The sequence below is a fragment of the Nesoenas mayeri genome, assembly GCF_963082525.1.
Source record: "Nesoenas mayeri genome assembly, chromosome: 3".
Lineage (NCBI taxonomy): Eukaryota > Metazoa > Chordata > Aves > Columbiformes > Columbidae > Nesoenas > Nesoenas mayeri.
This window is the reverse complement of record NC_137544.1, coordinates 22,433,462-22,446,373: the sequence shown is the minus strand read 5'-3', so window position 1 is coordinate 22,446,373 and position 12,912 is coordinate 22,433,462. Positions and strand designations below refer to the sequence as shown.

Sequence of the window (12,912 nt, the reverse complement as noted above, 5' to 3'; positions counted from 1 at the left end):
GATCTTTGGTGAATTGTATTAATCTTTTAATATGTCTTTCTCCCTCTATTAAGGCCCTGCAGAACATATTCATTATCTGAGTCAAATGACTGTATGCAGGTGGGATGAATCCATGTCGACTTTGGTTTAGACTTTAAACCTTTAGGTTTGGTGGAACCTAAGCATAAAATCCCAGGGCAGCTCTGTCTACCAAAGCTGCATAAAATTCATTATGCTGGCAATAGATCAGTCTTTGCTATAGACTCAGAAGTAAAAAAACATTTTTTACTGAACAAATTTAAATATACATAAAATTACAGTAGCTCACTGTGATATCCAATAACATATGAAAAGTTATTTAAATGCTTATCATCAGTCCATTTTAGACTAGATTCTTTTACCCTTATTTGCATTTATCTTAATTTCAATGCCAATGAACATTTGGTTTGAACTAGCCTGCCCCATACAATACACAGTCTTTCAGGGCCTCGCTTACGCTAAATTTCTCTAGTTATGTTCCAAGGCTAAATCCACCGTTCAGGAGACCCACTGTTTGGCTTAACATTGCAATTATTGTGGTTTTGCTGGTTGACATTTTCAAGGCCTCCTGGATCAACAGAATTAGACACTGTATTGTCAAAATATGCATTTCACTGTGTACCTTTCCAGCACAGCACAGTCTTGCCATACCTGAAGTATAGCCTCTGGAAGGACCCCTGACTTTAAGACTGAGAACTGCAATACCTTTTGTTCATTCCAGGGGCCAGGATACTCCTTATTTGAAAATCCATAGACTAAGAGAATTATATCTGTGTACATATCAAAGGACAGGAAGGGAGGAGGTGGCTAATCAGTATCTACTGGGTAGTGTGGGATCCAAGCATAATGAAAAAGGTATAGAATAAGGTGTGGAGATTGTACTGGTTTTGACTAGGATAGAGATAATTTTCTTCACAGCAGCTTGTATGCTGCTATGGTTTGAATTTGTGACTGAAAAAGTATTGATAACACAGCAATGTTTTAGCTATTGCTGATCAGTGCTTGCACAGTGTGAAGGTCTTTTATTTCTGTTCCTCAGACTGCTCCACACCATATGATGCAACAAAAGCTGGGGGAAGAAGGAAGGAACATTTGGAGTTATGGCATTTGTCTTCCCAAGTCACCTTTACACATGATGGAGTTCTGCTTTCCTGGAGATGGCTGAACATCTGTCTGCTGATGGGAAGCAGTGAATGAATTCTTTATTTTTTCTTTGCCTGCATGCACAATTTTTGCTTTACCTATTAAACTGTCTTTATTGTAACCCATGAGTTTTCTCACTTTTCCCCTTCCAGTTCTTTCCCCAGTCTCACTGAGGGGGAGTGAGCAAGCAGCGGTGTGGGACTGAACTGCCTACTGGGGCTAACTCACGAAACAGCTTTACGATTTTATGATCAAAATAACTCTCAGTCCACACTGAGAGTCCCACCTCAACATATGCAGCACTTTGAACATTTTAGTGCTTTAGGGTTTTTAGTAGACATTAAAGCTTAACAAATTTGAGAGAGAGAACTTTCTACAAAACATCTCACATAATAGGGGTGTCTGTCTGATCAGAAACTTAATTTATTTCTTGCCTGTCAGGGTGCTAGAGGTTAATCATGACAATGCCCAGTGTCACCCTCCCTAAACTGGTGATCTGCAGTTTAGGCCTCTAAAACATAAGGAGAGAAAAGGACACCAAAAAATGTCTGCTAACTTGCCATTTGAGAAGATAGAGCTTCGACACCTATTGAGGACATGTGGAGATGGTTATTTCAATATAGTAAACTGAATGTTACCTTTTCCTGATAGTTCAAGCGTAGATACATCATGACCTCTATCATCTGATAGTGTCGCCTTATAAACTCCCTCATCTTTGCGCGACAGCTACAAGGAAAGCACAAGATGTTTACTGACAAACTTGATAATACTACAACATTTGCTCAACCCCTGAATGATTTCCTAAATCAAACAACATACACTGTACTGCACTCTAGTTAAATAAACTTACCAGAGATGAGATAAAATGGCTTGTGCATGCTTTTTTATAGTTAGTCCTTAAGGCTAAAATATATTCTGATTTCAGTTCAATTGCTTTGAGAAACCACGTTTTTCCTCTTGTTCCGAAAAGAACAACAGGATTGATCTTGGTCAGTAGAAAATCCAAGTAGCATAATAAAATGTAACAGAGGGTAGCTTCGACCCTAACAAGCTTTAGAAATGTATTTTTTTCTGTATAAAACATAACAACAGATCTCTGTCCTTTACCTGTCCAAATACGAGCTCAGTGGCTTCTATTTAAGCAGTTGTATAAAAGAACTGTACTCAAATCATATCTATGCTAAGTAAATAATGAATTCATTATTTTTGGAGAGATTACATTCTAAAATCTAACACAGTGGTGCTGCATTAAAGGCAGTAGGGGTTTTTGGTTTGGGTGGTTTTATTTTAATTATTTTTTTTTAAAACCTGAAGGAAAATACACAAATAATTACATAGAGATTCAAGGTTATTTTATGGAATCTTAGATCAAGTCCACAAGCAAGTAAATAACAGTAAAAGCATCATATAATTGAATGACGAGTAACAAGAGAAATTGAAGACAAGTAGAAACCACCCTCCTCCAAAAAATTCCACATGTGAATAATGAAGCCACTGGAAATCCAGTATCTTCTTGCAAGTGAAATGTAGGATATAAATTAGAAGAATACAAAGCAAATAAATAAAATAAAGAAGTCCATTAAATGGAATGCACATTTATGCTGAAAGAAGAAAAACTTGATTCAGGGTGGGTTTTGCACTTGATGAAGATAACAACTATGCAAGCTAAGGCTTCAGACACGAGTCAGGTTATCCTGTCTACACAAAGATAAATCTTAAGAAGCCACATACCTCAACCCTATTCATTTCAGGCAATAAAACTGAGACACTGTCAGAAATGAGGTACTTGAACAAATTGAAAAATTAAGGAGCAATAAGAAAGAATGAGATAGAGTTCACCTAAGGACACTAAAGTAACTTATGCATGAACTCTCTGAGCTAATAGGAAAAATAGATAATATTTTACAAGCATTCGTTACTCAGCAGCTAATTGAAGGGTAGCAAATATGCCTTTTCTTAAAACGGTTCACAGACATCATGGTAGGTGGTTTAGTGCTCTGCCTGGCAAACCTGTAGTGTGTCAAGCAGAAGCTGTCATTGCTAATCAGTAGGTGATACTGTACCTTGGGAATACTGAGGTGACATTCCCCCTTCTGCAGATCAGGCACCTCATCAACGTCAATCCCAGAACCATCTTTATACCACTTGAAAACAGTCTCCTTCTTTGTGTTTGCGACCTGTACAACAGAAAATGAGCGTAAGCCTGGCTAAGTCCTGAAGAAAGGTATCACACTGTAGGTTAGTCACACAAGTACTTTCGACATAAGAAACCAATTTTTGTGTAACACATGTCAAATAAAGCTAGGTAAAAATATAACTTATACCAAGTCCTACTAAGAAAATCTTAGTCCAACGGTATTTATCTGCAGCACAGAACTGGTCAGAAGTATACATCTTACAGTTTCAAACCCTGACAAATCCTTAAAGGCAGTCCCGTCAACCTCTTCCCTTAAAGGTTTTTTATACCCTTGCTATGCGGTTGTATTTTGTCTATATTTTGTCTAGAGATATCTGTGAGAAATATTTTTGAAATTAGAGCTGCTGAACTCTCCTTTATCTTTTTGTGTTTGCCATGTGTCTCCAGAGAGCTGTAACAGAGAATTTAGGCCATATCTTAGAGAGAATTCAGCCAATTCACAGATTTATCCCAGCTACCTAAGTAATATCTCTCAGGGCTAAACTGCAGAGAGTAACTGAAATTAGTATTCTGAAAGCATTTGAGACTTCAAAATTGTGAGCCGAACCAGAAACCCTTTTTTTTTCTACTACATTGTGTCCTATGGGAAGTACAAAGACTTGAGGAATCCTACAAATTGCAGTCTTTTCCAACACAAAGGGGCTGAACAATGTAGTGCAAATGCAAAGAAGTTGCTTGAAAGCCAGAATTTTGCTGTAGTAGCAGCAACTTATCTAAGTAATACATAAATAGACTACAGCTATGCCTCAAGTACTGCTATAATTTTGAAATATAAATTGTGTATTGGAGACACTTAAAATATCACTGGATGAATGACCTCAAACCATGAATTCAAAAGAGCTAAGAGCATAGCTCTTTTTAGAAACCTTACATATATATATATATAAAAATATAATATTTTTCCCCTTTTAGAAACACTATGGTTTATTTGACTTCACTATCCTCAGACCCTTCTAAAATTCACAAAAATGCAATGGTATTTCTACATGTAGCCTGAATTTCCAGTCAGCATGGCTTTAGTGGAACAATAGAGCTGGTAGGAAATTTCTCAGTCCCCAGGCAGTTGCTTTAAACAGCTTCCCTAAAAAAGAACTGAACAAATGGATAGAAGGCAACCCAGAAATTAATACAGATCTGCAATAGTTTTCAAGTGGTTTGCTTGGAGGAAAAAACATGCACCAATTTCTTACCCTTTCACATTATAGAAGTCATTCCGTAGATAAAGAGCTCTATGAAAGCTCTCTATAGATGTGACTAGACAAATAGAAGCGCCTCCTATACTTATTCCTGGACATCTCTATAAAACCTGCCCAAATTAATCACATATATTGCTGCTTAATAACCAGAGTGGTTGCTATGGATCTCTGACAGAGTATTCGAGATCACAGCCTGGCCCAAAGCAATGCCTTGCTTGAGAAAAGTGAGCAGCATTTTACATTTACTAGCAACTACAAAGTGGCTATTCCTGCAGTCATATGACATGAGTAGTAATTTTATTTGAACAAAGCCTGAAGGAACAAATCTTTAATGCTTTTCAACAATTTTTTCATCCATGCACTCAATCTGAAAATAAATAGACTGAGTTTCAGATATATGCAACTCTCAGTGCTGAAGTTATTTCATGTTGACATTTACTATGAAAAGTTACCTTTTTCGCTGTTTAGCCACACACCAAAATTCTTGTTTTTAACAGACACAGTACAAATAAGGGTCAAAGATATGCAAAAGCAGGTAGCTTCTGAACTTTCTGAAATTTAGTGTGAGAAAAATGATAGTAGATGCTGGTATATGAAGAAAAATAAACACAATAAAAAGTAAACAGCATCAAATTATCATTCAGATGGACAAAAATGTTACTCTCACATGCAGGGACTACCATACCAAGAACAAGGTCATCAATACCAGCTATTTACATTTAAATACTAAGTCAATCAAAAGTCAATCAGGTCTAATCACATAGAAAATAAGTGGCACATGAGGTAAGGTATTATTTTTATATACTCTCTTATAACACAATCCATATTTGTTCATTATTACCGTTATGGACCTGGATCATACAGTCAGTCTTCTGCCTTACGCAACCATCCAGTTGACCTCATTTCCTAACTCCCCTATTTCATGCCATGGCCTTTGAGAAAGTCATGGCAAAAAGTACTGTCTGACAGATACCTTTTTCACATTATCACAGGCTCTTTCAAGAGGTAAAAACAGCTATGACAACTATTTTTGCACTGAACAGAGCCTAAAAGAGATCTGGACCAAGTGCTATGATATGGTCTGGGGAGGCAGAGATTGTTCCTTGGATGTTTTTATTACCACAAAAATAGCCCAAGGCAGCCACACTTCTAACCTGAATGTCAGGCATCTAAAGTTCATAGGAAAACACCAAGCTTTATTGTTCAGACTCTTACTATGTACAAATATCAGTTAAACAGGCATAAACAACAGTACCATGTGAACCTAATGATCAGTCACACACTAACAGTAACAAACATTATAAGGTCAATGGCACAGTTAAAATGACAAATGTTCAAACAGCCCACATCCATGATTGCGTTCACATAAAATGTCCCGACCTTATGAACAAAAAGTACACTGGTGAAAAGCACATAATCAGACACCCAGCCTTTGACAGTTTCAGTAGTATAAACAGGCTCAGCAGCCAATGAAAAGAAGGATAATTTCAGATTAATTTGTAGAGAATTAACACTAGTATAACTGGTTCAGCAGCATTTAATTCCGCATGTGAATGAAAGGACAAGCAGGGTTCCAGCCTAAGGCAAATGCATGCTGAGATTATAAAATATTCCAGCTATGCAGCTCAGTACCAGCAAAGGTACCATGTTAGCTAATGAGTGCTGAGCCCTAAAATGGGGGCACACAGAACGGCGGCTTCACCACCCAGGTCAGTTCTGCTGGGGATAAGTTGAGGTTAAAGGTTTCCTAATTAGTGAGCAGAACAAAAATAAAGAAAGAAAAAAATCCCAAAAATGTGCATGTAAATTGCTCATAATGAATGATTCAAGTTAGTCTAATTAAAAGTGGAAAACTTATTGAAAAGAAGTGAAGAAAATTAATAGAAAAGAGTCCATATTACAGGAAAAGGCAATGAAGAAGAGTTTCATGCCTGTTGAATTCAATGAACTTAGTTATTCAGACCTCTAATTAGTCAATCTAGAAGAGCAACAAAAATGAAAATGTATCACTTTAGATGGCATATAAAGATGTTAATAGCAGAAGTTACTCTGAATTCCATGCACATTAGCACTAGTTAAGGTTCAAAAGTCATTAGCCAAATACAATAAAAATTGTGTTTTATAACTTTAATTCTAGAAGCCTTCGTTGCATGTTTGGCTACAGTTGATTAAATAGTAGATGCTTTGGTAGAGGAACCTCCAGATCAGAAAATAGTGAGGAAAGAGTTTGAACTCGTGCTTTCTGTGGCTATTTTTTGAGGAAGGAAGAAGGACCATTAAGAAATTAATATTTTGTTTAACTGATTTTATGGCTCAAAATTATTATAAATAATTAGATCACCTAACACATTTGGGAATGTCCTGTATTTCTTTATTTTAACAAAGGCTAGTGCTGAACTAAGTCAGAAATTTTGATTTTAGATATTTCTAAGTAACAAAAATAAAGCTTTCATGTGAAACTTTTAATGTTAAAAATATCAAAATCTTTCCTCACATTTTCCTGCCTCAATTTTGAATCAACACATTCTAACAAATTATTTAAAGTATATTTCCTCACCTTACAAGCAAGTAAAACTTCACATTCGTCTGTAACTTCCCAATACAAAAACACTGAGAAGTGAGGACCTAAGAAACAAAATTATCTTAAAGTATATGTTGTAGAATAAAAGAATATCAGAGATCCAGTGAAAAAAAAAGGAAAAGAATGACAATTATATTATAACATCCTTATGCCAAAATGATGAGAAGGAACTCCTGAACTACCCATGCTCTAGAAGTAAAAACTCATAGTAAGGTTTTATCATGTTGACCCAGGTGTCTACAGTACAGCTTAGAAACCTAAGGCTCATCTCTGTTTGTACAAGTCATGTAGTATCCCAAAATAAAATGGTGAGATAAATTATTTTACTAAATATGTTTATGCCTAATTGCCAAGTAAGCATGAGAAAGAAATACAGTAGCTACAAACAAGTTTACAAAAAATGTATTTAATGCAAAGGAAACTGGAGAATAAACAAATGTATCCAAACACTTAATTTGATGTTCAAACCAAAAAAAGTCTCATGTCAGACAAGGAGGACTCAGGAAAATACAGGCCAGCAATCCTAACCTCTACCCCTGGAAAGGTGATGGAAAAACTCTTTCTGGAGCATGTGGAGGAACAGAAGGTTATCAGGAGTAGTCAACATGGATTAGCCAGAGGGAAATCATGCTTGACCAATCTGATAGCCTTCTACAATGGTATGGCTGCCTGGGTAGATGAGGGGAGAGCAGTGGTTGTTGTCTACCTTGACTTAAGCAGGGATTTTGGCACTGTATCCCAGAACATCCTCATAGATAAGCTCAGGTGTTGTGGGTTAGACGACGGGCAGTGAGATGGATTGAGAACTGGCTGAATGGCAGAGCTCAGAGGGTTCTGATCAGCTGCATGGAGTCTAGTTGGAGGCCTGTAGCTAGTGCTGTTACACGGGGGTCAGTGTTAGGTCCAGTCTTGTTCAACCTGCTCATCAATGACCTGGATGAAGGGACAGAGTGCACTCTCAGCAAGTTTGCTGATGACACAAAGCTTGGAGGAATGGCTGGTACACCAGAAGGATGTGTTGCCATTCAGCAAGACCTGGACAGGCTGGAGAGCTGGGTGGAGAAAAACCTGTTGAAGTTCAGCAAAGGCAAGTGTAGGGTCCTGCTTCTAGGGAGGAATAACCCCAGGCACCAGTACAAGTTAGGGGTAGACCTGCTGGAAAGCAGCTATGTGAAGAAGGACCTGGGAGTCCTGGTGGATAACAGGTTGACTATGAGCCAGCCATGTGCCCTTGTAGCCAAGAAGGCCAATAGTATCCCAGGGAAGAATGTGGCCAGAAGGATGAGGGAGGTTATCCTCCCCCTCTACTCCACTCTAGTGAGGCTACATCTGGTGTACTTTGCCCAACTCTGGGCTCCTCAGTTCAAGAAAGACAAGGAATTATTGGAGGGAGTCCAGTGGAGGGCTACCAAGATGATTAGGGGACTGGAACAAATTTCTTATGAGGAAAGGCTGAGAAAAACTGTGTCTGTTCAACCTGCAGAAGAGAAGGCTGAGAGGGTATCTTATCAATGTTTATGAATATCTTAAGGACAGATGTCAAGAGGATGGGACCAGACTCTTTTCAGTGGTGCCCAATGACAGGATGAGTGGTAACGGGCATGGACTGGAGCACAGAAGGTTCCACCTGAATATGAGGAGAAACTTCTTTACTTTGAGGGCGCCAGTGCACTGGAACAGGCTGCCCAGAGAGGTTGTGGAGTCTCCTTCTCTGGAGATATTAAAAATCCACCTGGATGTGATCCTGTGCGATCTGCTCTAGGTGAACGTGCTTTAGCAAGTGGGTTGGACTAGGTGATGTCTAGAGGTCCCTTTCAACCCCAAACATTCTCTGATTCTGTAACATTATTTTTCCAAATAATATAAAGTTTTAAAATGTATTAAACATTGCATGCCGAACAGGAAATATTCCTTTTCCCCACTGAGGATCCAATCTTGCAAATATATATATCCTTAAGTAAATTTACTAATATGCACAGCCTTTCTAAAGTTATTCTGGTTACTCATGTCTGTAAATTTGTAAGTTGTTTTAGTGTCAGCAGGATCAGGGACCATAGTTGCAGTACACAGACATAGCAGGTAGCAAAGTCCCAGACTTCCACTTGAAACACTGAGAACTGAAAGATGTTGTGAATTTATGCTGTAAGTGGTATAATTTCTTTCCTAAATCTATTAAAAAAAATCCCTCCCCCAAAACCAGAAAAAATAATAGAATTGCATTGCTTGTATAGAGAATCTTACCTAAGCTACTTACAATATTTTTAATTATTATTGTTACTTTTATCCTAAAGGCCATGTGCTTACCAAGTGAAAATTACGAACTAGAGCACAAACTCAACCTTTTATGGATTTCACAGTGTTAGAATTCTGAATGAGGTATCCAATATTAATTCTTAATTACAGCTGCAAGCAGTATTGGTAACACTTATGTAACAAACTCTGTAACTGTATAGCAACTATGCAACAAGCATACATTTGCTTCCTGGAGTTTTGCCTGGACAGAAAACACAGGATCAGGTTTTTAATCTTCCTAGTCTGACACTATGCTGTCTGCTCTTCTGTGAAGTATATTGAAGGGACAGTTTGTGTACTTAAAATCAAAGGTGCTGAAATATGTTGTTGGACCAGAGCCTACAGCAGGCACACTTCTCACAAATATTGAGCAAAGATAACCTCTTATAAGAGCTCCCACTTTACTTCTCTATTTAATGAAAGTTCTGTCATAACATGCATGGATCATATGACAATGCTGGAAAATAAGATCCACCAAGCATTCAGTGTGTCCTCAAACTGGGCAATATACTCATCTTCTAATGAAATCAATGGAAATCAGAAGCATTTTGTATTCAACACGGATGCAGCATTAGCTGCAAACTGGGCCTAAAGTCACCAGTCTTACCTTGCTTCCTGAGAAATTCCTTCCGCTGGAGCTCAGACTCAGCCAATACTGCCTTGAATGCTAGATTTCAGAAGAGGTGAATGAAAAATGAGTTAGTCACAAAATTATTCAAAGAATGATTGAAGTTCATTTCTTCATCAAAGTTTCAGTGTTTCAGTGAACATACCATCTCCAATAAGAACTAAAGACGACTGGTTCTTAGCCTTTCCATCTTGAATCTGTACTGTGTAGGTGCCTTCATTGTCAATTGTAAATCGGTCCATCACCATTTCTATAATGCCATTTGAATGGTCACAATGTATTTTATGTCTCTGAAATAAATAAGTAATAATTTTATTTTGGTATAGTGTAAATTACTTATGATTTCTATCAAATTAATCATGTTTTATATCTCCACAATCAATCTTTTTCACACCCTTTTAATTGTAAAATATGGAAACAGGGCTCTGCTTATATTTACTCTTGTGCAAGATCCCAGTGATGATAGAAACCTCTGTGTGCAGCTGCATATGTAATCCTTGAGTCATAACACAGCTGGTTTGGATTTAAAAATGATAGTTTATGGCACTATGCATGTTTGAAGATGAACCTACATAGCCAGCCTTTAGCTGCACAGCAGCTTCCAGTTCAACCAGAGGTCTTGCTAGGCTGAAGCAATACTCCTACCAAGGTCCAGAAATAGCTGGAGGTATTAAGTTTCTAAACACAACTGTGGATCTCCAAGTAAATCCATCACAAAATAATGCATCACAAAAAAAAAAAAAAAAAAAGTCATCACTACTAAATATCTCTGAGATTCATGTGGCAGCTCAATACTGGATCCTATTTTCTCACTAAAGAAGTTTCTTTAGGAAGGTTACAATGATTTCCTTATCTAACTCCAGATATTCTTTTCAAAGAACACCAAAGTGCAAGACCATGAGAACAGTAACTTATGCAAAACCAACAAAGCTTCTGAGAACTAAAAAGAACAACCAAGTCCATCAAACGGGAATTGCAATCCTGTCAAAACATCTAGTTATCTACTAAAGTGCTTGCAGAATACCCAAAACACCAAATATTGACTTGAATTCAAAGTTAAATATGCTTTTCACTGTTTTTGTCCTTTGTCTGTTTGTGTCCTTTCTCTGTTTGCTTTGTGTTAAATATTCCAGAAAGATAAATTATTGCCAGGCATTGTCAAGGAAACAGAAGATTGCAAGCAAATATTGGACAATATTTGCAAAATATGTGTTTTGAATTTTGAGGTACTATTTTAGATACAACCACCTTTTACTAAGTAATATCATCTTTCGTTCAGTGAGTAACAACTGTAAGGACTGTGTGTCCCACTAACAGTGATATTGTTTGAATCTCAACTAACAAAGTTCTAAAGCAAAGTGTAAATAATCCAAAGTTACTTGATGAACACTTCTAGGTAACCAGTGTGGTCAAGTATATTATACACTAACTCAGGGGTGTCAAACTCATTTTCACTGGGGCCCACATCAGCCTTGTGGTTGCCTTCAAAGGCCCAAATGTAATTTTAGGACTGTATAAAACAGTGGCCATTGGTCAAAATTAGTTTGACACCCCTGCACTAACTGTTCCATTCATGATGGTACAGGAAAGCAAATTGCAGAATCATGGAACAGTTTTGGTTGGAAAAGACCTTTAAGAACATTGAATCCAACCATTAACCTAGCACTGCCAAGTCCACCTCCAGACCATGTCCCTAGGGTCCTCATCTACAGGTCTTTAAAATACTTCCAGGGATGGTGACTCCATCACTTCCCTGGGCATCCTATTCCAATGCCTGACAACCCTTTCTGTGAAGAAATTTTTCCTGATATCCAATCTAAACCTCCCGTGGTGCAACTTGAGACCATTTCCTCTTGTCTTATCACTTGCTACTTGGGAGAAGAGACCAACACCCTCCATGCTACAGCCTCCGTTTTCTCCAGACTATACAGCCTCAGTTCCCTCAACTGCTCCTCATAAGACATGTGCTCCAGACCCTTCGTGAGATTCATTTCCTTTCTTTGGACACACTCTAGCACTTTAACGTCTTTCTTGTAGTTACAAACCCAAAAATTAATTTAGTATTCAAGGTGAAAATGTCACCACCTAGAAGGAGTTCTATGCAGTAAATTATTATACACCTGTTACTGTTAAAAGGAGATATGATGTTGTATAAACAGAATGGTTTGGTTAACATTCTTATTGATTGCCAAAACTAGAAGAATATACGTAAAGCCACATTTAGATAAAATGTAGGAAAGGAGAGGGAGGAAGTGATGGGGGGAGGGAAGAAAGGGAAGGAGGAAAGGGAGGAAAGGGAGGGAAGGAAGGGAAGGAAGGGAGGGAAGGGAGGAAGGGAGGGAGGGAGGGAGGGAGGGAGGAAGGGAAAGAGAGGAAGGAAGGGAGGCAGGGAGGAAGGGAGGGAGGGAGGGAAGGAAGGAAGGAGGGAAGGAAGGAGGGAAGGAGGGAAGGAAGGAGGGAAGGAAGGAGGGAGGGAAGGAAGGAGGGAAGGAAGGAGGGAAGGAAGGAAGGAAGGAATGAAGGAAAGAAGGAAGGAAGGAAGGAAGGAAGGAAGGAAGGAAGGAAGGAAGGAAGGAAGGACGGACCTCTAAGTACTGATCCAAAATTATTACAAATGACCCCACTGACATATCTACTTCAGCTTTGAGGGACACCTCCTGACCAACCTCAAGAACAGATTCACTGTTGTGTGGACAAGAAGCCTGGAAGAATAGTGTAGACATAGTCAAGATGTTTAGCTTTCACTAGTGGTACTTTCAGATGTACAAAGAATACTAGTTTAAATCTTAATGGGGCAACTGAAGAATGAGGAAATATAAAAGATAATTGAAATAACAAAACATTACTCAACAGATTG

At 38.1% G+C, this 12,912-nt stretch overlaps 1 protein-coding gene across 1 annotated transcript in view; it reads right to left on the bottom strand.

Moving 5' to 3' along the window:
- Positions 1 to 12,912, bottom strand: part of MYOM2 (myomesin 2) — a gene marked incomplete at both ends in the record, with an annotated part of 74,046 nt that overhangs the window by 11,449 nt on the left and 49,685 nt on the right. The window contains 5 exons of the mRNA XM_080342966.1: positions 1,800 to 1,887; positions 3,225 to 3,338; positions 7,112 to 7,179; positions 10,035 to 10,094; positions 10,201 to 10,345. Of these exons, the coding sequence (XP_080199092.1) occupies positions 1,800 to 1,887; positions 3,225 to 3,338; positions 7,112 to 7,179; positions 10,035 to 10,094; positions 10,201 to 10,345 (475 nt within the window). The remainder of the gene's footprint in view (positions 1 to 1,799; positions 1,888 to 3,224; positions 3,339 to 7,111; positions 7,180 to 10,034; positions 10,095 to 10,200; positions 10,346 to 12,912) is intronic.